The 25,043-nt window shown below is 42.2% G+C and overlaps 1 protein-coding gene across 3 annotated transcripts in view; it reads right to left on the reverse strand.

Annotated features, from left to right (window-relative positions):
* Nucleotides 1–25,043, reverse strand: part of ZRANB3 (zinc finger RANBP2-type containing 3) — a 471,114-nt gene that overhangs the window by 224,947 nt on the left and 221,124 nt on the right. For all 3 annotated transcript variants that reach the window (XM_073634288.1, XM_073634289.1, XM_073634290.1), the window contains one exon: nt 12,384–12,518. In XM_073634288.1, coding sequence (XP_073490389.1) covers nt 12,384–12,518 — 135 coding nt within the window. The remainder of the gene's footprint in view (nt 1–12,383; nt 12,519–25,043) is intronic.

A 25,043-nucleotide genomic window follows, 5' to 3' on the forward strand; every position in this document is an offset into this window, starting at 1 on the left:
GATAAAACGATAATTTGATCATTTAGAATTGATAGCTTACATTTATGAATAATCAGCTTTTTTTTACTTTTAATTCAGTTGAAAATCAGCAATACTTTGTGTGTCCTTCGATATTTAAAGCATTACCCCACTTTGGCTGAGCTAAAACCAATCCCCTCTGGATGATCTATGTACATTGCAATCATTATAAATGTCCTCACTGTCAGGGTCTGCATCCCTTTCGATTTGTTTATTTACAGTAAATCACCAGCAAACTGTGGATCTTCAAAATAGCAGCTAAAAGTTTAGTAAAGCAATCACTTCACAGAAAAGAGACGTTTTAGTGCCATGCAGGACCCCTTCATCAGGCAGCCTGATGAAGGGGTTCTGCATGGCACTGAAATGTTGCAACTCTTTGCTGCAATCGCTTTAATAAACTTTTGGCTGCTATTTTGAAGATCCATGGTGTGCTGGCAATATATTCTTTAACTTGTGTTTATACCAGTTCCCAGCCAATGGTTGATAAACCATCCACTCGTTAAAAGCCACCCCCCAACCGCCCACCTGAACTAGGGCAGGCAGTCATTCAGAGCTCGCCGGGGACGCAATGCTGTGCTTTAGTAGAAACAGTAAAAATTCAATAGCATATCCTATTTGGCAGGCGTTCTTCTTGCAAAACTCGACCCATGCAAGTCTATAGGGCCCGCCACAATGGCACAGTGGTATATTATTTACAGGGGTAAATCAGGCACCTCTTCACCGCCTGTCAAGCACCCTCTGGATAGTCCACCATTGATCACTTTTCAGAGATGCAACAAGGGCTGCAGCACGTGAGAAAAATAAACACGTGAACGTCTGAGAAAATCAGTCAGCCAATCAGCAGAAAAGCATTTCTGGGGGCATGCTGTATACCAACCCTAAACTGAACGTCTCCAGGTTGCCACAATGCATTGCATTCTTTGACCGTTTGAAAAAATTACAGCAGCTTTAGATTGAAATAGAAAAGTTATGTATTTTTAATAACATAAAATGTATTGAAAAATAAAATTCCTCTTTAACCACTTCAGCCCCGGAAGGATTTGCCCCCCTTAATGACCCGGCCATTTTTGTGATACGGCACTGCAACGCTTTAACTGACAATTGCTCGATCGTGCAGCGCTGTACCCAAACAAAATGGACGTCCTTTTTTTCCCCACAAATAGAGCTTTCTTTTGGTGGTATTTGATCACCTCTGCATTTTTTTTATTTTTTTGTGCTATAAACAAAAAAAGATCAACAATTTTGGAAAAAAAAAAAAAACATTTTTTTTTACTTTCTGCTATAATACATACCCCCAAAAAATAAATATAAAAAAACAAATGTGTTTATCAGTTTAGGCCGATATTTATTCTTCCACATATTTGTGATTAAAAAAAAAAAAAAAAATCACAATAGGCGTATATTGATTGGATTGCGCAAAAGTTATCGCGTCTACAAACTATATGATAGATTTAGGGACTTTTATCTTTTCTATTTTTTTTATTGTTTTTACTGGTAATGGCGGCAATCTGCTTTTTGTAGCGGGACTGCGACATTGCGGCGGACAAATCTGACCCCAAATGTCACTTTTTGGGGACCAGTGACATTATTACATTGATCAGTGCATTAAAAATACACTGATCAATGTATAAATTACACTGACAGGGAAGGGGTTAACACTAGGATGCAATCAAGAGGCCAAGTGTGTTCCCTGGGTGTGTTCTAACAGTAGGGGGGATGGGCTACCAGTGACATGACAGAGATCACTGTTCCCGATCACTGGGAACAGAAGATCTCTGACATGTCATCTGACAGAACGGGGAAACACCTTGTTTACATAGGCAGTTCCCCATTTTGTCTCTGTAAACCCCAATAGCGGATCGTCGGAGGACATAGAGTCCGCCGGACCAGCGCGCCTCGCTATCTCCTATGCAAAGACCGACGTACACCTACGGCGGTTTGCACAGGAAAGCCAACCTGCCACAGTATAATGACGGCGGCTGGTCGGCAAGCAGTTAAACATAGTACTGTGCCAACGTTTTAGGCAGGTGTGAAGAAATGTTTTAAAGTAAGAATGCTTTCAAAAACATATTTGAATTGTTTATTTTTTAACAATTTACAAAATGCAAAGTGAGGGAACAGAAGAAAAATCTAAATCAAATACATTTTTGGCGTGACCACCCTTTACAATCACACACCTCCCTGATGGTATGGCACGATGGATAAGTATCTGCTTGTAATTCTCAGCATTGAGGACACCATTGATCAGACAACGTTGAGGACCATAGACGCAATGGTCGGCCAAGGAAACTTAATGCAGCAGATGAAAGACACATCATGCTCACTTCCCTTCCACATCGGAAGATGTCCAGCAGTGCCATTAGCACAGAACTGAGGGACACCAGTGGGACTCAGGTACACCCATCTACTGTCTGGAGAAGTCTGGCCAGAAGTGGCCTTCATGGAAGAATTGTAGCCTAAAAGCCATACATCTGACATGAAAACAAGGCTAAGCAACTAAACTATGCACAAAAACATAGGAACTAGGGTGCAGGAAAATGTCAGCAGGTGCTCTGGACTGATAAGTCAAAACGTGAAATATTTGGATGTAGCAGGAAGCAGTTTGTTGGTGAAGGGCTGGGGAGAGGAACAATAATGAGTGTCTTGTCTGCAGGCAACCATGAAGCATGGAGGAGGTTCCTTGCCAGTTTGGGGCTACATTTCTGCAAATGGAGTTGGTCAGGATCAATGGTGTCCTCAATGCTGAGAATACAGGCAGATAATTATCCATCACGCCATACCACCAGGGAGGCGCATGATTGACCCTAGACTTATTCTGCAGCTGGACAACAACCCCAAACATACAGCCATTGTCATTAAAAACTATTTTCAGCTTAAGAAAAACAGCTTAAGAAAAACAAGGAGACCTGGAAGTGATGGTTTGGCCCCCGCAGAGCCCTGAATCTCACCATCATCAGATCTGTCTGGGATTACATGGAGACACAGAAAGATTTGAGGCAGCCTACATCCACAGAAGGTAGTTAGTTCTTCAAGATGTTTGAAACAATCTACCTGTTGAATTCATTCAAAAAACTGTGTGCAAGTGTACATAATGTGCACGTTTTTTCACACCTGCCTAAAATTGTTGCACAGTACTGTATACAATGAACCGATCGTCTGTGACTGCTTGTGCCTAGTGCAATCAAAAATTGCTTTGTAACTGACCAACTAGGGATAAACTCGGGGGGGGTGTTCGAATCCTTGTCTGAATCCACATGAGTAAGCTAGCCAGGAAGCTGTCAACTGTACTGGGCCAATCGTATGCAGCTGCGGCATTCCCCGCTCCAAAGTAAGGGCTGTGTATATGTGCGGCTGTGGAGTGGGGAATGCTTCAGCTGCAAATGATTGGCCCAGTACAGGTGACCGCTCCAGGCTGGCTTGCTCACATGGGTTTGGACAAGGATCTGAACATGCTCATTCCTCATGGCCCCCTATACTGTTTTACAGCGGCAAGGATGAAAAATTATGTTCCAGGATAGTAAAGGAGTAAAAACTAGGTGGGAGCTACAGCGTATTATTGCATGTTTAGGATCTACACTGATCAACCAAGACATTATGACCACCATCCATAATATTATGACGACTAACCTTTCGAATAGCTCCCAATTTTGCCACCAACACAGCACTGACCCATTAAGGCATGGACTCTAAAGTAACATCCACATGAATGCCAGGACCAAAGTTTTCCCAGGAAAACATTGCCCAAAGCATTACTCTGCCTATACAAGCTTGCCGTCTTACCATAGTGTATCCTTGTGCCATCTCTTCCCCAGGGAGGTGGCGCACACGCACCACTCAGCTATCCACATGATGTAAAAGGCAACCTTCTTCCATTGCTCCGTGGTCCAGTTCTAAAGCTCACTTGCCCATTGTTGGCATTTTGACTGTGAACATCAGCATGGACACCCTGGACACCATGGGTCAGCATGAACATCCTGACTAGTCTGTAGCTATGCAGCCTCATATGCAACAAACTGCAATGCATGGTGTGTTCTGACAACTTTCTAAGGGAACCAGCATTACCTTTTTAAGCAAAATGAGCTACATTAGCTCTTCTATTGGATGGGACTACACGGGCTAACCTTTGCTCCCCATGTGCCTCAATGCCCATGACCCTGTCACTGGTTTGCCTTCCTTGGACCACCTCTGGTAGGTCCTGACAACTGCAGAACGGGAACATCTCACAAGAGTTGCAGTTTTGGAGTTGCTTTGACCCAGTCGTGTAGCCATTACAATTTGAACCTTGTCAAAGTTGCTCAAATCCTTACACGTGACCATTTTTTCTTTCAACACATTAATTCAGGGACAACATTTTCACTTGGTACCCAACATATTCCACCCACTTTCAGGTGCCATTGTCACGAGATAATCAACGTTATTCACTTTATCTGTCAGTGGTCATAATGTCATGGCTGCTCTGTGTAATACAACGCTGACTACAGTAGACATCCAAATAAAAAAAAAAGCTTACAGCTACTGTATATAGATGAAATTTCATATATTTTCATTATTTCAATAGGCGTCCCTTTAAAAGAAACTCAGAATAAAAAAAAAAATAATTAAGTCCCGTCTTCTCAATTTTCCAATTATAGCCGAAGCCGTACACAAACATCGCCGAAGCTGAGAAATAACGGAGGCTCGGCGGCTATCTATCTCCTAAATTGCAGCATTTTAATACACAGTGTGCGTGTGAAGTCACATTAACGTGGGCTGCCAATAATGGCGGGCTTCAGATACTGATCTAATCAATTTACACTTATGTTCTCCGGTGCTAAGTGTATTAATAGTAAATGTGATCGTTAAGAATGATTTGTCTGCAGGTAATGTGGAGAGGTACGGTCCCCATGGTGCCAATGCGGTGACATCTCCTCACACAGATACAACGTTGTCTGCTAATCTAAAAACTCGGCTGTTATTAGAGGCAGCTCAGTTTCCATGGCAACGCTTGAGTTATAAACCTTTGGTGGGTGTTTGGGTCTTTTTGCCTCAAGAAACAGCATCTGGCTTGGCAAAAAGCTGTTGTTTTGAGAAAAAAAAAAAAAAAAGAGAAAAAAATGGGAGCAAGTGTAGAACATATGCAAGCTTATGTATTTTTATCTGGATGTGTTAAAAATACCATTTCAAAGTTTGATATCAAAGTTGAAGTCTTCAGCAAATGTTACCTCTGCGGATAACGGAATTTTTCAGAGACGCGGATGAGTTTCATGGGGGAAGGGGGGCTTTTAGAAGGGAGTAGAGATACGCCGCCGAGTAGGGGTGCTTTAGGTAACCCTAGAGAAAAAGCGGAGCTGAGGCCCCCGAGCCACCAACTTTTAATGCGTGCTGAGCCCCAGGAAGTCACAAATCGCTGAACTAGAACAAAAGTCAAGCCGATTCCCCAAGCCACCGGGTCTTAGACTTCAAGCATATGCCATGCACTTACATAAACTGTTTTACCTGACAAATAATTTACAGCTCTGTTCAGACTAGGCATGCCATCCTGACAGCATACACAGTGAAGAAAATAATTATTTGATCCCCTGCAGATTTTGTAAGTTGCCCACTTACAAAGAAATGAAGGGTCTATAATTTTTATCAAAGGTGTATTTTAAATGATAGAGACAGAAAATCAACCAAAACTGGAGAAAAAAAACACAATATCAATGTTATAAATTGAGTTGCAGTTCAGTGAGTAAAATAAGTATCCCCTACCAACCAACAATAATTCTGGCTCCCACAGACTGGCTACAGTAGGTGCTCATGTGGTACACAGATTAGTCCTGTCAATATAAGAAGGTGCTCCTAACGACAACTCGTTATGTGTACAAAAGTCACCTGTCCACAGAACCTCTTTCTTCCATTCAAACCTCATCATCATGGGCAAGAGCAAAGAGCTGTCAAAGGACGTCAGGGACAAGATTGTAGATCTGCACAAGCCTGGAATGAGCTACAAGACCATCAGCAAGATGCTTGCTAAGAAGGAGACATCTGTTGGAGCGATTGTTCGCAATTGGAAGAAATACAAAATAACCGTCAATCGCCCTCGATGTGGAGCTCCATGCACGATTACGCCTCATGGGGCAAGGATGATCATGAGAAAAGTGAGAGATCAGCCCAGAACTACACAGGAGGAATTGTGAATGGTCTCAAGGCAGCTGGGACCACAGTCACCAAACAAACCATTGGTAAAACAATACACCGCCATGGATTGAAATTCTGCAGCGTCCCCATTGTCCCCCTCCTCAAGAAGGCACATGAACAGGCCCGTCTGAAGTTTACCAATGAACATCTAAATGATTCAGAAAAGGATTGGGAGAAAGTGCTGTGGTTAGATGAGACCAAAATTGAGCTCTTTGACAGTAACTCGACTCACCGTGTTTGGAGGAAGAAAAATGCGGACTATGAATCTAACATCACCATCCCTACAGTCAAGCACAGAGGTGGAAACATGCTTTGGGGCTGTTTCTCTGCTAAAGGTACAGGCTGATTTTGCCGCATTGAGGGACCAATGGACGTGGCCATGTATTGTAAAATCTTGGATGAGAACCTTCCTCGCTCAGCCAGAACACTGGAGATGGGTCTTCCAGCATGACAATGACCCAAAACATACCACCAAGGCCATAAAGGAGTGGCTCAAGAAGGAGCACATTAAGGTCATGGAGTGGCCTAGCCAGTCTCCAAACTTAAATGATATAGAAATTTCAAGTTGCCAAGCAACAGCCAAGAATCCTTAAAGTGGAGGTCCACCCTGAAAAAAAAAAATGGCACAAAAAATACCTAAAAAAATGGAGGGGAAAAAATTTTTTTTTTTACTTACGTGAAATGGCTGTTGCTAGGCAGTCTTCCTAATCTGCCTCTTCCTACACTGCAGTGATCTTCAGTCTTCTATTCCCTGCGTTGACTTCTGGTGAATGGGGCGCGGTGTGTTATGGGAACTGCGTGTGTCCCACAACACATCGCTTCCCATTCACAAAGCGCCGCGACGTTCGTGCGCGCGCAGTAGGAAACTGGCAGTGAAGCCGCAAGGCTCCACTGCCTGTTTCCCTTACCTAGGATGGCGGTGCCGGGACCCAAGAACCGAGGGACGGGTCGGCCTCGGGCGGCCAACATCACGGGCACCTAGGACAGGTAAGTCTACTTATTTAAAGTCAGCAGCTACAGTGTTTGTAGCTGCTGACTTTTAAAAAAAAAATTAGGTGCCCGGAATCCCGCTTTAAGGATTTAGAAAAGATCTGTAAAGAAGAGTGGACCAAAATCCCTCCTCCTGAAATGTGTGCAAACCTGGTTACCAACTACAAGGAACGTCTTACCTCTGTGCTTGCCAACAAGGGTTTCTCCACCAAGTGCCAAAAGTAACCAATGCCATGTTAGTTCTGACTGGCCCTGTGCACAATGAGTTGGAGGCAAGTAGTTAGGCCATTTTTTGGCATCAGCCTTAGACCAGCCAACCTTACACTGTCTTTAATATGTAATCTCTTATGACAAAGGCAAACTGCTCACACTCATAAGGTGTGTTCTTCCCCTTCCTTCCCCCGTGGCACATACATGTATGATCTCTAGTAAGCCTGAATGCCGAGCCCTATGGCCTGGGTGGCCAGAACGACTAAAGAAAAAATCCTGTCTTTTTTAATTGCTCTGGTTAGAACCCTATCCCCCATTGATGGAAGACAACCTATCCAACCTAAGGGAGATTATGAGTTTTATAATTGAAACGCACTGAGGTACTGTTGGCGGGATCAATCCTGTGGGAATTCCTTACAATAGTATTTATACCTGCCTGTATTATGGTAATTTCTGTGTTAGACTGGGGTCATCATATTGCCAGAGCTCATATTTTAAATCAACGTTGGTCTTAATTTTTGTACAAATAAAGTAATGAATTTCACAAGAATATCTGTACTCATTTGACCTATTCTTTGTTGCATTAAAACCCCTGGGGAAATTAAATTTCTTTTGCTGCCAAGTAGACGTGTTTCTGGGGCTCCAAGAGTAGCCCCTTCATCTGGGCTAGAAATAACATAAGGACATTCGATATCAATACATTGCATTGATATAGGACTGATATGGAAATGTCCTTATGCTTTTTCTAGCCTTGATGAAGGGGGGCATTCCCTGACTTTTAATGAAATAAAGTTGCATCTGGAACTCCTAACAGTGGTGTGGCGCTTCAAATTCAAATTTTTGTTACAAGCCAAGGAGACCATGGAGATCCTCTGGAGTGTATAAGCTGCCTGCCAGGGAACCAGATCATTTATATATATAACATCAATACCAGTGAGATAATTCTATGGGTCAAACGCTATTTTTCCAACTTCCTTAACAGATTCTAGACCAGGGGTGGGCAACCTTACAGAGGTGGAGATCTACCTGAACAATACGGGAGAAGTCAAAGATCACCAGGCACAGTGTCACCTCCTCACACCTGTATAAACCTCTAATTGCAGAACTACCGTGTCGCAAATGCGTGCATTGCACAGCAATCATGGGTTTAGCCTAGGTCCACATTGCAGCGATTTGGCATTTGATTTGACAAGTCAGATTGCATGCCAAATCGGCGGCTATTGCGAGCAAAGGAACCGTCCGAATTGGCGTGTCGCCGACTTTGTGGTGCCACACTGATTCCCAAAACTAGTTTCTGTACTACTTTTGGCGACCTTGGGGTGCGATTTGTAAAGACATCTGTGCAGCAACCCGCACAGACGTCTCTGAAATTGCCCCCAAGTGTATTGATTCACACTGACCTGAAGATCTCTTCTTTCCTGCTGCTGGCACCACTCTTGAGACGGGTATCTGGGATAAGAGGTAAAGTGTAGTTGGTATTACTCCGCATGGCACAGGACTCAGCACAACAGAGGAGGCATCGGCTTATGCAGCTTTTGCTCCCTACTACAGCTCCAACTTTACAAGTAGTCCCTCTGAAATGCACTCTGTTTGATGCTCTGTACTGGCAGGTCAGCAAACCCAGACTGAGATCTACCAGCCTGTCTGCGATCTACTGGTAGATCACGATCTACAGGTTGCTGACCCCTGTTCTAGACCATAGCTTGGTTAAGAACATAACCAATCCTCGTAACACTACATAGGAAGCATGTAGTTGCATCTTAAAACGTCCAGCACATGACAGGAGCATTGTGCAATCATGTGAGCTTGACTGCTACTACATGCTACTTGTGTAATTTATTCCATAGGGAGCCAGCAATTATTAAATGATGAGATCCTAATCTCCTGTCTAGCTCTGTGCTATTCAGTTGACTGCAAGAAGGTGGTTACAACGGCCCTTGTATCTTGGTCCGGAAGCTGGCCAATAACTAGTGACTTTTGGCAGGTTTGTGATAAACTGTCCAAAATTTGCTCCACAATTTGCTGTCAGCCCCCTCCCAGCCAACATCCCTGGACTGAAAAAAAAAATCTAAGGATTAGGGCAGAAAATTATCAGCTGAACAAAGCCTGCATCCAGGCTGGCAGCACCGGCTGTCAGAATAAAATAGCCACAGCGGAAAATTCAGCCACCTGCACTGTAGTGCAGATGGTGGAATCCCTTTGATTTTTATCTGTTTAGCCTGCAGTTTGAACTGAAAAAGAAAAATGTGTATGGCCAGCTTTAGGCTGCATTGGGCAGTGTTGTCCATTGCAAGAACAAGGCAATACGTCCTACGGTTTGTCAATGAAAAGAAAAAACAAAAAGGACAAGTCGCATTTTTGTGCAGCATGTTCCAACACAATTATATAGAAGTTTAAAAAAGGTTAAAAAAGAAAAAAGCAAGCACTGCAATACACTGGCACATGTGTAAAGTGCACAATAACACGCGCTGTGTGGTGTTAAAGGGGCCCGTAGGATCTCTGTCAAGGTTTTTATTGCTGGAGCTGACTTTGCACGGTATGAAACAAGAACAGCTGAAATATGGGACATCTCTGTCCTACCCACCGAAAGGGCAGCATAATATGTATTCTACTTAAAACACATGAACTAAGCGAAGATATTATTGACAACAGTGTAGAAAAGGATATTTTTGTGAAATCTTTTAAATTAATTATTATTTACAACTCACGGTACCAGATCTCTAGAGGGCTCGAGTCAAACTTTCTCTGTATCAAGTATTAGCTGTGTGCTTATGTGAGGTTTGGTAGAAAAAGTATTGCGTTTGGCCTTTTTGTAACACAGGTCTTGGAACAGAGGTCCTGCCATTCATATCCAAAGTATGCCATCCAACTGGAATGCAGCTTTAGAGTGCAAGAAAATTAAATTTTATCTAAATCCAAGAGCAAAAATTGCACATATTGCATCTAATCAATCCATAGATTTGGTGGTTGCATTTGTTTTTTTTTTTTTTTTTTTTTTTTTTCCTTGTCAAAAGAAGTTTATTGAGTATACAATGTTATAAAGATACATAAAGTAAGTTTACAAGGATCTATAAAGTAAGCTCATTGTTTAACAGTAGGGTTTATATAGGTAAATATCATGAAATTTCAAATATTAAACATTGGGTTCACGTAAACCTAAATTAAAGATATATATCATTTCCTTAGTTACTTTTGTAGGTATTTAAATGATTTATACCTACTATACATATTGTTTACAAGTAGAGTGTATATAGGTCAAATAAATTCTGATAATGAGCTTTAATCGTAAGGTGTTTTGTTTTTTTTAATTTTAGGCTTCTTTTCATCCAGTGACCCTACCAGCAACACACTTCCTTTCCTAGAGGACACTCATCACACTGTAACTAAGGCTTCATGTACACGGGACATTGTTTAACCTCTCCTGAGCGATTTAACTTGACAGCTAGAAACCGGCGTCTAAAGACGTCCGTTTAGCCGCGATTACATGCCACGTTTAGCTGCGTTTGTGTCTAGAAGCGTTTTTTTTTTTTTTTCTTTTTTTTGTTAAAATGAGAAACGACTGTAAAGAAACGCTGCGAAAAAGCGAGTTACTGCGTTTAGCAGTGTTTATAAGCTGTTACAGGCCTTTCAAATGCCTCTGAACATCCGTCTGAACCCATTTTTGTTGCGTTCCAAAAAATGCTTCTAAACTCAACTGCCTAGAAATGACTATAAACGATCCTATGTACATGGACAGATAAGATAACATAGGGGAAAGTTCAGGGGCAGCTGAAAAAAATGCCCAACTGCTCCTAAACATCCGTTTACCAGCAGCAGTGTACATGAGGCCTAAGGGCAAAACATAGAGGAGCACCGTAATTACCCATAGGGCTCATGCACACCGCAACTCAAAAAAAAAAAAATGCTTTTACAGGCATTTGAGCTTTTATTTCAGCTTGATGAAGCTTGTGCTTTTTTTGTGCTCTTGTGCACATTTTTATTCAGCTTCTTTGAGCATGGGCATGTTTTTTTTTTCACAAACCCTCCTAGACGGTATTTTCTTAACCACTGTATAAACAAAACAAAAAGCTGGAACAAACTTCTTTGCGTGTTTTCGAGTTTTCTTTCAGCTTTTTTGAGCTCTGTGGGGCACTAGCTCCTCTCAAAAATGCGAGTTTGGTGGGGTTTTTTTCTGCAGGAGCATAGGGCTGAAACCGCCTGAAAAAGCCATAGTGTGTATGGACACATTGGCTAACATGAAGGGGAGTTTCTAGACAGAAAAAATAAGTGCTCAAAAGCCTGTAGGAGACGCTTCTTTGAGCTGCAGTGTGCATGAGCCCTAAATCAAGAAGTGCATTGAAGCTACTGAACGCTATCCCTTCTCCTCTATGCCAAAGGTGGGGGATGTTCTGTAGTCCTAATATAGGATCTCATAGCATTGTTTGCAAGAAGAGCTCACTTACACTTGCTTTGCGGTTTGAAGAGTGATCTGTGTTTGGATCGCATTAACCCCCTAAATACTGGACAACTGCACATTGTGCTCGGTTTCTGCCTGGCCCCATTCACTTGAAGCGCAACAGGGATTATAATTCCTGCCCAGGCTGCGAAGCAAAGCATTGTGGCCGCAGAATGTGTACACCCCGGGGTCGCTGAATCAGCAGCAAAAAAGGGAGCAGTTAAAAGGCGGTAAAAATATGGCAGAGTTTTACCGACCCCTTTGACTTTAGTACAAAGGACAGCACTCGATTTCAGACAGGAAAAATGTGTATTTTTGTGCACTTGTCAAGCAGATATAATAAAACACTTTCAATTATATTCAATATAATTAAAAGTACACAAGGTAGCAAAAAAAAAAAAAAGAAAGGTTTACATACACTTAAAAAAAAAAAAAAAAAGAAAAACCTAAAAAGTAAAAAGCATTACTTGACCCAGAATCAAAAACCAGCTATAGAAAATTTCCATCCAGGATTAGGCAAGTCAAGATTATTAGTACCAAGAATCAAACAGCATCAGTGAAAGCTTTATACCTTAGCGAGTGCTGTTTGCTTATACATGCGTGTGATGAGCCCCATGACTTGGATGAACGGATTGGTGGAATCTGAAGCCATCGATTGGGGACATCTCATCAGTTTCTCCCATTCTTCAAAGCTGGTGTTCATTTCCTGTGTAGGGGAAAATGAAACAGATTTCAAGCTATGGTGAACAACTTGATTCCAATTCTGTAGGTCTCAAATTAAACAGACAAAAACAAAGAAAAGAAATTGTTCCGGCAGCAGGTATATTACTTGACTTTAACACCAACTACCATAAATGTAATCAATACAAGGCTCTATTAGAGGTGTAGCGGGATTTGAATTACAAGCGGATGCTAGCACTATCTAGCTTGTAAACAGAGGGAAGGAGTAGTAGCCAGTAGTGAGGTTGATTTACTAAAACTGGAGAGTGCAAAATCCAGTACAGCTGTGCATAGAAACCAATCAGCTTCCAGGTTTTTTTTTCGTCAAAGCTTAAAGCGGAGTTCCACCCAAAAAATGGAACTTCCGCTGTCCGGATTCCTCGCCCCCTCTGGTGTCACATTTGGCACCTTTAAGGGGGAGGGGGGAGCAGATACCTGTCTAATACAGGTATTTGCTCCCACTTCCAGCAAAAGATCGCCGCAGTATATGTGGCGATCTACGCCATTTCCGGCCCCTCCTCTGTTATCGTTCCTCCCCCCACCGCAGTCTCAGGTCCCAGAAGACAGCAGGGACCACTCAGAACACGCAGTGCGACTCGCACATGCGCAGTAGGGAACCAGGCTGTGAAACCGCAAGGCTTCACTTCCTGATTCCCTTATTGAAGATGCCTCCACCCAAGAGCCGAGGGATGGGTCAGCTTCAGGCGTGGACATCACGGGTGCCCTGGACAGGTAAGTGTCCTTATTTTAAAAGTCAGCCGCTGCAGTATTTGTAGCTGCTGACTTTTAATTTTTCTAATCAATCACAGCAGGTCACATGACAGTTACAAACAATGGATGGCTTTCTTTCAACCCATCCATTGTGTACAATGGTGTTGCTAGCTGTGATTGGTCACAGTGATCACATGGTACAGACTGGGCAAATCACAGCCCATCTGTGCCATGTTATCAGCTGCAGCTAATCACAACAAAACTGAATGAATCAATTTTATTACGTAAAAAGCTTGCATATATAGCAATGAAATTCATTGCTATATATGCAAGCTTTTTATGTAATAAAATGAAATTCATTGCTATATATGCAAGCTTTTTACGTAATAAAATGAAATTCATTGCTATAAGCAAACAATGTGTAAAAAAAAAAAAAAAAATCCTAATCAATTCCCCAGAGTAGTACATTGTAACTATTGGAACTTTATATTGCTCTGGTCAAAGTGTGTTAAAAAAAAAAAAAAAAAATCGGAATTTAAAAAAAATAAATAAATAAAAATTAAATAATTATATATATACACTATATATACATATACACATAAATATATATATATATATATATATATATATATATATATATATATATATATATATATAGTGTAAGTCAGTGTCCCTGATTGCCTCCATACCAGTTTTATGATGACGCTGTACCGCACTGGTGACAGTATGTATTTTTAAATTCTTAATTTTCCCAAAAATTTTGACAACTTCATAAAAACTCGGCATGCCTCTTTACTAAATACCTTGGATTAGCTTTCCAAAAAGGGGTATTTTTAGGGTTCTATCTGTACTGTACTGACATTTTTGGCCTCAAGAAATGAGGTAGGCTGTTAGTACATCAGGATTCATTAATTATCAGATATATACCATAGCTTGTAAACTCTATAATTTTCCTGCAGACTAAATAATATACACTGATTTGGAGTATTTTCACCAAAGAAATGTAGCAATTACATTTTGGTCTAAATTTTTGAAGAAAGATTATTTATTTGCAACATTTTAAAACAGAAAAAAAATCCCAGTTGTGTGAACAAAATGGTAAAAATTTAGTTTGGGTACAGTGTAGCATGACCGCGCAATTGTCAAAGTGTGACAGCTGAAAGCTGAAAATTGGCCGGGGCAGGAAGGGGGTAAAAGTGCCCGGTGTTTAAGTGGTTAAAGGTTTAAAGGGATTGTAAAGGCAGAACTTTTTTTTATCCTATTTCATTCTATGCATTAAGCTAAAAAGCCTTCTGTGTGCAGCAGCCCCCCCTTAGCCCCCCTAATACTTACCTGAGCCCATCTCTGCCCAGCGATGTCCACGAGTGTCTCAGCCTTCCGAGATTCTCCCTCCTGACTGGCTGAGACACAGCAGTGGCGCCATTGGCTGCTGCTGTCAAAGTCAGCTAGCCAATCAGGGGAGGGGAAGTGGGGCCAGGGCGAGGTTCCGTGTCTGAATGGACACAGAGAGCTGTGACTCGGCTCAGGTGTCCCCATAGCAAGCTGCTTGCTGTGGGGGGCACTCAACAGGGAGGGAGGGGCCAGAATCCCAGAAGAGGGAGCCAAGAAGAGGAGGATCGGTATGGCTCTGTGCAAACCCAACTGCAACAGAGGAGGTAAGTATAACATGTTTGTTATTTTTATAGGAAAAAAAACACGACTTTACAATCACTTTAAACATGAGTACAAGCTTACCATTGAAAGCACCCTCAGCAGTGTTATATGGTTTGTGACAAAATTGTAAAGAAAGGGCATGTGAAATCAAGGAATTTATAAATAAAATATGATAGAAATAGGGGGTGGTGCTGGTTTGGCCACAAAGAGTAAAGTTTACCCACATCCCGATTGATATGTATACTGGAGGATACATATCAAACATTCCCCACTTGGCAGACATGTCACTTCAGTACATGAAGGTATCTTCCCCAAATTCTCCTTCCTCATCAGCCATGTAATATTTACATATAATATATATATATAAATACTCCCCACCTCAACATTATGCTTATCAAATGGGGTGCATATTGGTCAATGTCTTGCATTTGTCAGCATGATTATTAATTTGCCCCCCTTTAGGTATATCTCTTTATCTGGCGTTCATTGGTTTTCCATATGCATTTTACCTACCGTATATACTCGAGTATAAGCCGAGATTTTCAGCACATTTTTTTATGCTGAAAATGTCGCCCCCCCCCCCCGGCTTATACTCGTGTCAAGCACTTTTCTGGTGCAAAGAATGACATTTTCTGAACCTACTTTGGTGCCCCGTATTGGGCCACTTGGTGCTAGGAACCCCAAATTTGGATATGTTGTACTGTTAGTTCCACTGTGTTTGCATACTAAATTTGGGGTTCCTAGCACCAAGTGGCCCCGAGATATGGGGCCCCAAAGTCAGTTCGGAAAATGTCATTCTCTGCTGCAGAAAAGTGCTTGACATTTTCGGAACCGATTTTGGGGCCCCGTATCTCGGGGCCAATTGGAGCTAGGAACCCCATCTTTAGATATGTTGTAGTGATAGTTCCACTGGGTTTGCAGATACTGGGGTTCCTAGCACCAAGTGGCCCCGAGATACAAGGCCCCAAAGTTGGTCAACTGTGTCCATCTGGAGCAATGTCATTTCGGGACCCTTTGGGTCCAGAGACCCCAAATTCTGGCTGCAGCTAGGGGGCATCTAGGAACCCGTAACTACCGAGTTTGAGGTTCGGGGGACCTATGGCTGCAAATGGGCATTGTTGACCCTCTTTTCCACTTACAGTAGCTGCACATTTCTCACCCTAGGCTTATAAGTTTTCTCAGTTTTTTGTGGTAAAATTAGGTGCCTCGGCTTATACTCGAGTATATACGATAATTACAGATATTTTTAATTCACTGCAATCTGTATACCTCCTCCGAATGAAGGCGCACAGGGAGCAGATTTGGAAGCAGCATTGTCAAAAGGAGGGGAATGTTAGATGGACTAGCAGATTTAAATACACTAACAAATTGTAGCCAAACTCCAACTCACACATTATAATCAGTTACAGTAAAAAATGTTCTTCATTTCATTTTGGGATAAAGGGTTTTACATAAATAAAAAAACTTATCATTTTAGGCACCAACACCCCCCCCCCCGCCAGTGTTAAATGCTTTGTTTTATCCCTGTAACTGCAAGAGAGTTTTTCTGTTGAAAAACAAAATTTTCTGGCTGGATTACCAAATGAAAATAGAAGAAGGCAAGCCAAAAAAAAAAAAAAAAGGAAACTAATGCAGCCATCACCTCTAGAAATTGGTAAACTTCAATATAATAAATGTTTTCTTTTGGGTTTAATTTTGTTTTGATTGCATAGAATTACCAGAATTAACATATTTTTGCCCTGGTGGGCTTTTGACTAAAGCAGTAATATCATGAAGAACATTTTTAGGCTCCTTGAAATATAGAATCTTATTCAGCAAAAGTGAAAATCTTTATGTGCAAATTACCGGAAGTAAAAGGAAATCATTGAGCAAACAGGCAACATGCTGATATCATGCTGACAAATCTAAGTCGGCTTAGCCCATAATACAGCGGATTGAGGCAACCCTAATAACCTGCCTTTGGTGGAATCAAAATTGGCAGCAAAAAGGCTTTTAATTTCATTGTGTTCATGGCCAGGTAGATTATCTCCAGAGATGTCAATGTGTTTGCTTTCAAACTTTACCCCAGCCTATGTTCTGAAAAGCGATCCGTGGTGGGTCACTTTTCAGAGTGCAGCTAAGCAGCCAATATGAGGCTTTCAGGAGACAATCCTAACCAGCACCTGAAAACTTTTTTTTTTCTTTGCAGACCCAATTTACATCGGGACTTATGCGCTGCAACTGCGAGCTAAGCATTGAGCTTGCGGTTGCAGACCGATCCCATTGACTAGAATGGCTGAGTTTAAAGCCGACCTTCAGTAATTTTTTCATCTTTCCATCTATTAAATCTTCTGCCCTTGTTATTTTAACTTTGGATAGTAAAACATTTTTTTTTCTGCCAGTAAATACCTTATACATCCCACTTCCTGTTTCTTGTCTGGTCATTAGCCTAGGCTTATGACATCATGTACAGCTCTCTCTCCTGAGAGTTTGCCAGGTGTTGGGGGGGGGAGTCATAAGAGGCCCAATGAGAGCTGCAGGTGTGTCTGTGTAAATCCAGGAAGTGAACAGGCAGCAGCTTCCGCTGCCCACATTTAAAGTGGATGCAGCAAGACTCCAGTGAAGGGAGATTTCTGCAGCATATTTAGCAAGTACAGACTCACAGTATATATAAAATAATGTGCAAAGTGGTCAGAGGGAAGCTTCAGAATGGCAAAGATGTTTGTATTACACATTATGTGAGCAGACTGTAGTTCCTCTTTAAAGTGATACTAAAGGATCGTTTTCTTTTTTTTTAAAAATAACAAACATATCATACTTACCTCCACTGTGCAGCTCGTTTTGCACAGAGTGGCCCCGAACATCCATTTCTGCGGTTCCTCAGCGGCTCGCTCGGCTCCTCCCCGCATCAGATAACCCCCTGGGAGAAGTGTTCTCCCTAGGGGGTTACCTTGCGGGCGCGCTCCCGAGTCCAGCATTCGGCGTACATAGAGGCCGAATGCAGGACTTGGCCCCGCCCCTCATTGGATTTGATTGACAGCAGCAGGAGCCAATGGCTGCGCTATCAATCTATCCAATCAAGAGCCGGGAACCCATGGAGATCGGGACGGCGGGGAAGTGCCGACAGAAATTCGGGGCTCAGGTAAGTAAAACAGGGGGGCCGGTCACTGCAAGGTGTTTTTTCACCTTAATGCATAGGATGCATTAAGGTGAAAAAACAAGAGCCTTTACAACTCCTTTAATAGGCGGTGTCGACTATCATATTGAAATGTCGTTTTAATATTGGTGTGGGCACAGCATGCGTATAACCACCTCCAGCTGTATTTTAGAATATAGGTGGGCAGTTAGGGGGAGGTAAGACCCCAGCTCCACCACCTGTTTTTACAGCGCCTTGGCCACCCACATGAAAGAAGCCCAACGGTAATGAAGCTTGTCTTGGAGACTGCGCTGGACTTCCTGGATTGGCCACTGGCCCTAAGTGGGTATTTATGCGGGCAAAATGGAAGGAATGCCTTCAGGTGGATAAGTGCCCAGTGATGGACGGTGGCGATGGGCCCTCTTGTGGATTGGGCTGCTGCCTTTTCTGTATGACTTTATGGTCGTTTCTGTGGGTAGACTTGGATAATAAGAAAGGAGAGCCGGTGTCTAGAGAAATGTAACTTCTAAAGTAAGGTTCATAGACGCTTATTAAAAAGTAGCAACATGTACATCAAGCCAACGCATTTTGGGGGAATCGACTCCCCCTTCTTTAGGGCTGTTGCTGCGTGTTATTTGATGGGAACAATCCCCATATGTTGGCGCAAGGCTTCAGAAACCAGGATGGCAGGATGCCGGCTTTAGTTGTATCAAATAGTATGCAGCAAAAGCCCTGAGGAAGGGGGAGTTGATTCTGCTGAAACACGTTGGCTTGATGTACAGGTTACTATTTTTTTATATAAGTCTATGAACCATACTTTAGATATTGCATTTCTCTGGACACCGGGCGCTCCTTTCTTTTTATCCAAGTTAACGGTAATGAAAGGCAACATGATCGGAGAGAGATTAACCCGATGATTTAGAAAAGTATTTCTGATAGGCAGCATCCGGTCATTGCATAGAAAATAAGCTCCAGCAGGTGAGAAGGCGAGACATTTACAGCAGTTTATCCCAACAAGTGGCCCAGAAGTCCCATATAAATGTGCCTCCTGATAGACTCTAGGTGGGCCCATGGAACGCTATTTCTAATGAAATTGTTTGCCAACTAAATTTCTGAATGCCTATATTATACACCTTCCACTGGCAATAGAGAAAATAAAAAATGTATAGCGTTGTTAACAGAATCCCTAATCCCAAAGAAGCATTTATCTATTCCCTTCTACGGCAAGATTTTGGTAACCTTGGCCCTGGTTGTCAGAGGTTAAAAGGAAACTTAAGCTTTGGCTCCATCCCCCTCCCATGCGCCATCACCATCTTTATTATTCTGGTTGTATCTGCATATATGTGCTGAAGGACCCTTCCCGGCCTTCAGCTCCTGACAGAGTCCTTTGGTACAACTGTGCATGCGCAGACACAGTGAGGTAGGAACCTAAAGTCCTGTGCCACAATAGACGCAAAAATACTCTAAAGTTAAAAAAAATCCAACTCTGAAGAAGGGAGGGGGGAAGAGAAGGCAAATAAGGCAAGTCTGCTAGGCCATTAGTCCCATGCCGCTGGCTCTACTGAGCACCAGAACTATGCACCCACCATCATTTGCCACTATGGTCTTCTCAAGGAACCCTTAGCAACCTCAGAAGAAACCCAAAACATTTTTAAGATTAGAATTAACCAAAGTTATTCCACTACTGGCTTCCCATACCAAACATGCCTCACCAGCACGATACCTTAGCACAGCTTTTCTAAACCTTTTCAACACAGAGCAACCCTTGAAATAAGTTTCCAGGCTCAGGGAACCCCTGCTAAAAAGTACTCCATCAACAACTCATGATACATTAGTGTGATGGTCAATGAGAAGAATGTGCCTTACACTTGTGGTCATTGGGAAGAATTATCCCCCTACAGATAGCTACAAAGATCAATGGTGTCAATGGGAGCTTATTTGAAAGGCAGAACTTGCTCAAGGAACCCCTAGCAACCTGTGGAGGAGCCCTAGGGTAACATGGAACCCTGACTGAGAAATCCTGCCTTAGCCAGGCCATAGATGGAGCAATTTTCCATCCTGCAACCACTCGATTCCCTGTCGGTGTTGATGGGTGAATCCCTCCCACTGAGATGTTGCGTTCCCTGGCTCCCCCTGCGCCCCCTCTCCCCACCAGGAGAAAACAGTGATTACCGCTAGAGGCTATAATAGTCGCATGTAGAATCTAACAGGCTGGTTGTACCCAAGTCGATTGATTGATACGTTCAGCCTGCCCATACATGATCCAGGCCAAGATTCGAACTGGTCGTCTTTAGCATGTGGCCCACACTGTAAAAGATTTGGGACCTTTAACATACAGCTATCAAATCACAAATGTCGGTAGCCCCCCATAATCAAACCAAATACAAAATCTGACAAGAAAGAGCGTTAAAGAAAAATAAATGGATGCCATCCTACCAAGCTAATAAATCAATTGGGAGAAAATGAGTCTCTTTGCAAATCTTATTACTTAAAGGATTATACAGTATAGAGTACATTTAAAGCAGGCTCATTTTTAAATGTCTGCACTGGGTTTTCTGGGAATTTTAATTTAATCTAAATAGGGATACAAGCTGTGATTCTCTACTTTACTTGCTCTGTACCCAAGGGGCAAAGAGCTGGTAAAAAATACATCCATGTATCATTCTGACAGCCCTTTTTATCATTTGTGCTGCAATTCTTTTTCTCTATATTGTGTGACATTACCGAGACATCAACGTATGCACCATATTTTGCAATAAAGAGGAAGAGGATTACCAGGACCTCCCGTGCAAGAGGACATAGACCTCATTAACATAAGTTATTTATTGATCCATAAAAACGGCGAGTCTTGCTGGACAGAGCTGCTATTATTGGCTGGTGGAAGAAAATAAAGATGCAATGAAACGACAGGTGGAGGACATGTCAATGTGACTTGGCTTAATATGTAAACCCACAGCTCAGAACGATCCTTTTTCTGGATATAAATCTACCAGAAGCTTCTCAACAGTTTCCTTGTTTGGTCTCATGTATTAATCACTGGGATCAGAGATATAAACAGCTTAAATGATATACAAATCTTGTTTTTTTCCTGTAAAAGTTAACATGGAATTCAAGCCTAATTCTAACTATTCCTATAACACCCCTTTCACACTGGGGCAGTGCGGGCGTTAGCGGTAAAGCGCTGCTAGTTTTAGCTGCGCTTTGCCGCTATCCAGGGTGGATTTGATTTAAATCAAGTCGATTTAAAATAATGATTTAAATCACTAGCAAAAAGGATCGATTTAAATCAACTCGATTCAAATCCTAATTTTTAAAGAGCAACTGTCATTTCTGTCCCCCAGCAGCTCCTCCTCTGACCCGCTATTGACTCACCGACAGTCCCATTCACTTTAATGGGACGGCTGGTGATGCGGCAGTGACACAACAAGGGGAGGGACATGGCGGCAGCAGGTGAGTGGATGCCGCTAACAGGCGCTGCCATGATGGATCTGAAATGACAGGTGCTCTTTAAACATAAAGACTCATTCTTGCTGGTAGTTAGAATCTTTAATATTTGCAAATAAAATGAAGGTTTCCTAGTTAGAATAATAAGCTGTCAGGTTAGTGAAAAATCGATATCAGAACCGATTCAATCATACAGTTTGTAGTGTACATAGATTTGCAAAACAATGGGATAAAGGGATATTCCTGAATTTTGTTTTTATCTCAGGGTTACTGTGAAATTGTGTGAATGCATCAATGCAGTGCATGTTAGCTCAGCTTGCAGAGCTTGGATTCATTGAATGAGTTTACCAAAAATGTAAATATTGCAGAATATACAGCCTCATGCTACATAACTAAGCTCCATTTCATGCTGAATAAACTAAATTATTAATGTATCTTATATAGAAAACTATCTTTAGATAGATTTCTACTCCAAAAACATTTTATAAACTATCTTTAGATAATTTCTACTCCAAAAATATTTTTTCAAATAAATTTGATAAAAATAAATAAAGTCAAATACCGTATTTAACGGCGTATAACACGCACTTTTTTCCCCTTAAAATCAGGGGGAAATCGTGGGTGCGTGTTATACGCCGATCCCCCCCGATCCCCCGCTGACTGTGAGCGGAGGAGCGATCGCCGCCGACATTCATACATAGCCGAGTGTACTCTGCTAGCTCCGCTCCGCTCACAGTCACACCAAGTCCCACCCTATGATGGACATAACACAGGGACTGAGCGTGACTGTGAGCGGAGCGGAGCTAGCCGAGTACACTCGGCTATGTATGAATGTCGGCGGCTCTCGACTCCGCCCACAGGGCTACGAGAGAAGCCGAAAAGCAGGCGAGAGCCGCCGAGAGACACGGGACCGGCTCTGTGTCTCTTGGCGGCACCATATTTTTAAAACGTCAGTGACACTACAAGGCTGCAGTGTCACTGGGCAAGGCTGCAAATGACACAACAAGGCTGCAGATGAACACTGATGAGGCTGCATTGATGGGCATTTAAATGTAAGTTTTTTTCCTTAAAATTCCCTCCGAAACTTGGGGTGCGTGTTATACGCCGATAAAAAGTAAATCCGATTTAAATCCAAAAAAAAAAAAAAAAAAAATCGGATTTTTTAGTTTTTTTTTTTTTTTTTTTTTTTTTAAATCATCGATTTTTATCCACCCTGTCGCTGTTATAGTGGCATTATTCGGCCGCTAGATGGAAGCTTTTAAACCCCACAAGCGGCCGAGGAAAGGGTTAATAGCGCCCAAAAATGGATTTTCAGGCGCTACGGCAGCGGTGATCATTCATTTTAATGGACAGGGGCGGTGGAAGAGCGGTGTACACACCGCTGCAGCAACACCCCAAAAGTCCTGCAAGCGCACCACCCCAGTGTGAAAGCACTTGGGCTTTCACACTGGGGTGGCTTGAGAGGCACTTTACAGGTGCTATTTTTAGCGCTAAAACGCCTGAAAAGCGCCTCAGTGTGAAAGGGGTCCAAATGTTCCCTTCCCCCTCCTTCTACCTATCCTGTGAAAAAAAAAAAAATCTGTATATTTACCTTTTCTTTAGTCCACGCCCATCCAGTTACATGATCCTGCAGCTCTGGCTCCCCTGTGTCATGGAGCACTCAACAATGCCTGGAAATTCTGGGAGCCTCGATATCGCCCCTAGGTTTCCATGGGCCAAGCCCAACAGGTGGGAATTCCAGGAACTGTGACATCACCAATAGGCTTTCATGGGCACAACCACTGTTGGCACTTCCTCCTCTCCCCTGCAGCAGCTGCTCACTGACACAGGAAAGCAGGAGTGCAGGATCACATGACCGGACGGAAAGGGCTAAAAAAAAAAAATGGTAAGTATAAAGATCTTTTTTTTTTTTTTTTTTTTTTTTTTTTTTTTACGGTAGGCAAGACAGGTAGGAGCAGGGGGCAGGAAACATTTTTAAGAATAGTTAGTGTTATGCCCCGTACACACGGTCGGATTTTCCGACGGAAAATGTGTGATAGGACCTTGTTGTCGGAAATTCCGACGATGTGTCGGCTCCATCACACATTTTCCATCGGATTTTCCGACACACAAAGTTTGAGAGCAGGATATAAAATTTTCCGACAACAAAATTCGTTGTCGGAATTTCCGATCGTGTGTACACAAATCCGACGCACAAAGTGCCACGTGTGCTCAGAATAAATAAAGAGATGAAAGCTATTGGCCACTGCCCCGTTTATAGTCCCGACGTACGTGTTTTACGTCACCGCGTTCAGAACGATCGGATTTTCCGACAACTTTGTGTGACCGTGTGTATGCAAGACAAGTTTGAGCCAACATCTGTCTGAAAAAATCCTAGGATTTTGTTGTCGGAATGTCTGATTAATGTCCGACCGTGTGTACGGGGCACTAGGCTTGAATTGCACTTGAACCTGGGCCCTTCCTTCAACCACTGCAAGAGACCCCCTACTTGTCCATAAGGCAATCCCCTTATATGAGTTCACAGACTTCATTACATAAATAAGCTTATAAGTTATCAACGCATTTTATTTTAAAAACCTTCTATCTATAGTTTTAAATTATACATGTGCAAAGGGTTGTTTATTACATATGAAGATCCATCTTCCTACAAGTGGAAACTACTATTTCACAGTGCTACAAAATGGTTTTGCTTCTCAAATGGCAAGCACATGAGATAGCTGACTTACTGAAAACAACGCACTCCCTGTGTGGCTGATCTCTTACCCTACGGGTGCTAAAGCTGGCCATACACTAATAGATGTTCAAACAAATATTACGAAGACTAGTCACATGAAAATTCACATTAGTATTAGAATACAGGATTTATAAATGTGTATGTTACATAGAAAGTCAGTTTGAAAAAAAGGACAAAACCAACAATGGTGAAAATCGTTTTGAAAGTACTATAAAAAAAAAAAAAAAAAAAAAAAGGTTGCTTTTAACATTTGATTCTGGAATGCATTGACTTTCCTGAATGAAAAAAAATCTGATAAAAAAAAAATTCCATCTTGATGCTTCAAATTTTCTCATTGCTGAGGTTGAAAATCCCCCTAACTGGGCATTTTTACCCCTTTCCTGCCCAGGCCAATTTTCAGCTTTCAGTGCTGTCACACTTTGAATGTCAATTGCGCGGTCATGCAACACTGTACCCAAACAAAATTTTTATCATTTTTTTCACACAAATAGAGCTTTCTTTTGGTGGTATTTAATCACCGCTGAGTTTTTTATTTTTTTGCTAAATGAAGACCTACATTTTTGGAGTAAAAACAAAAAAACAAAAAACAAAACTTTTTCATAGTTTGTTATAAAATTTTGAAAACAGGTAATTTTTCTCCATCACTGATTGACACTGATAGGCTGCCCTGATGGGCACTGGTAGGTGGCACTAATAGTTGACACTGATGAGGGGGCACTGATTGACAGCACTGGTGGGCACAGATTGGCTGCACTGGTGGGCACAGATTGGCTGCACTGGTGGGCACAGATTGGCTGCACTGGGGGGGACGGACGGACACAGATTGGCTGCACTGGGGGGGGGGGACAGATTGG

Source organism: Aquarana catesbeiana, linkage group LG06, assembly GCF_042186555.1.
Source record: "Aquarana catesbeiana isolate 2022-GZ linkage group LG06, ASM4218655v1, whole genome shotgun sequence".
NCBI lineage: Eukaryota > Metazoa > Chordata > Amphibia > Anura > Ranidae > Aquarana > Aquarana catesbeiana.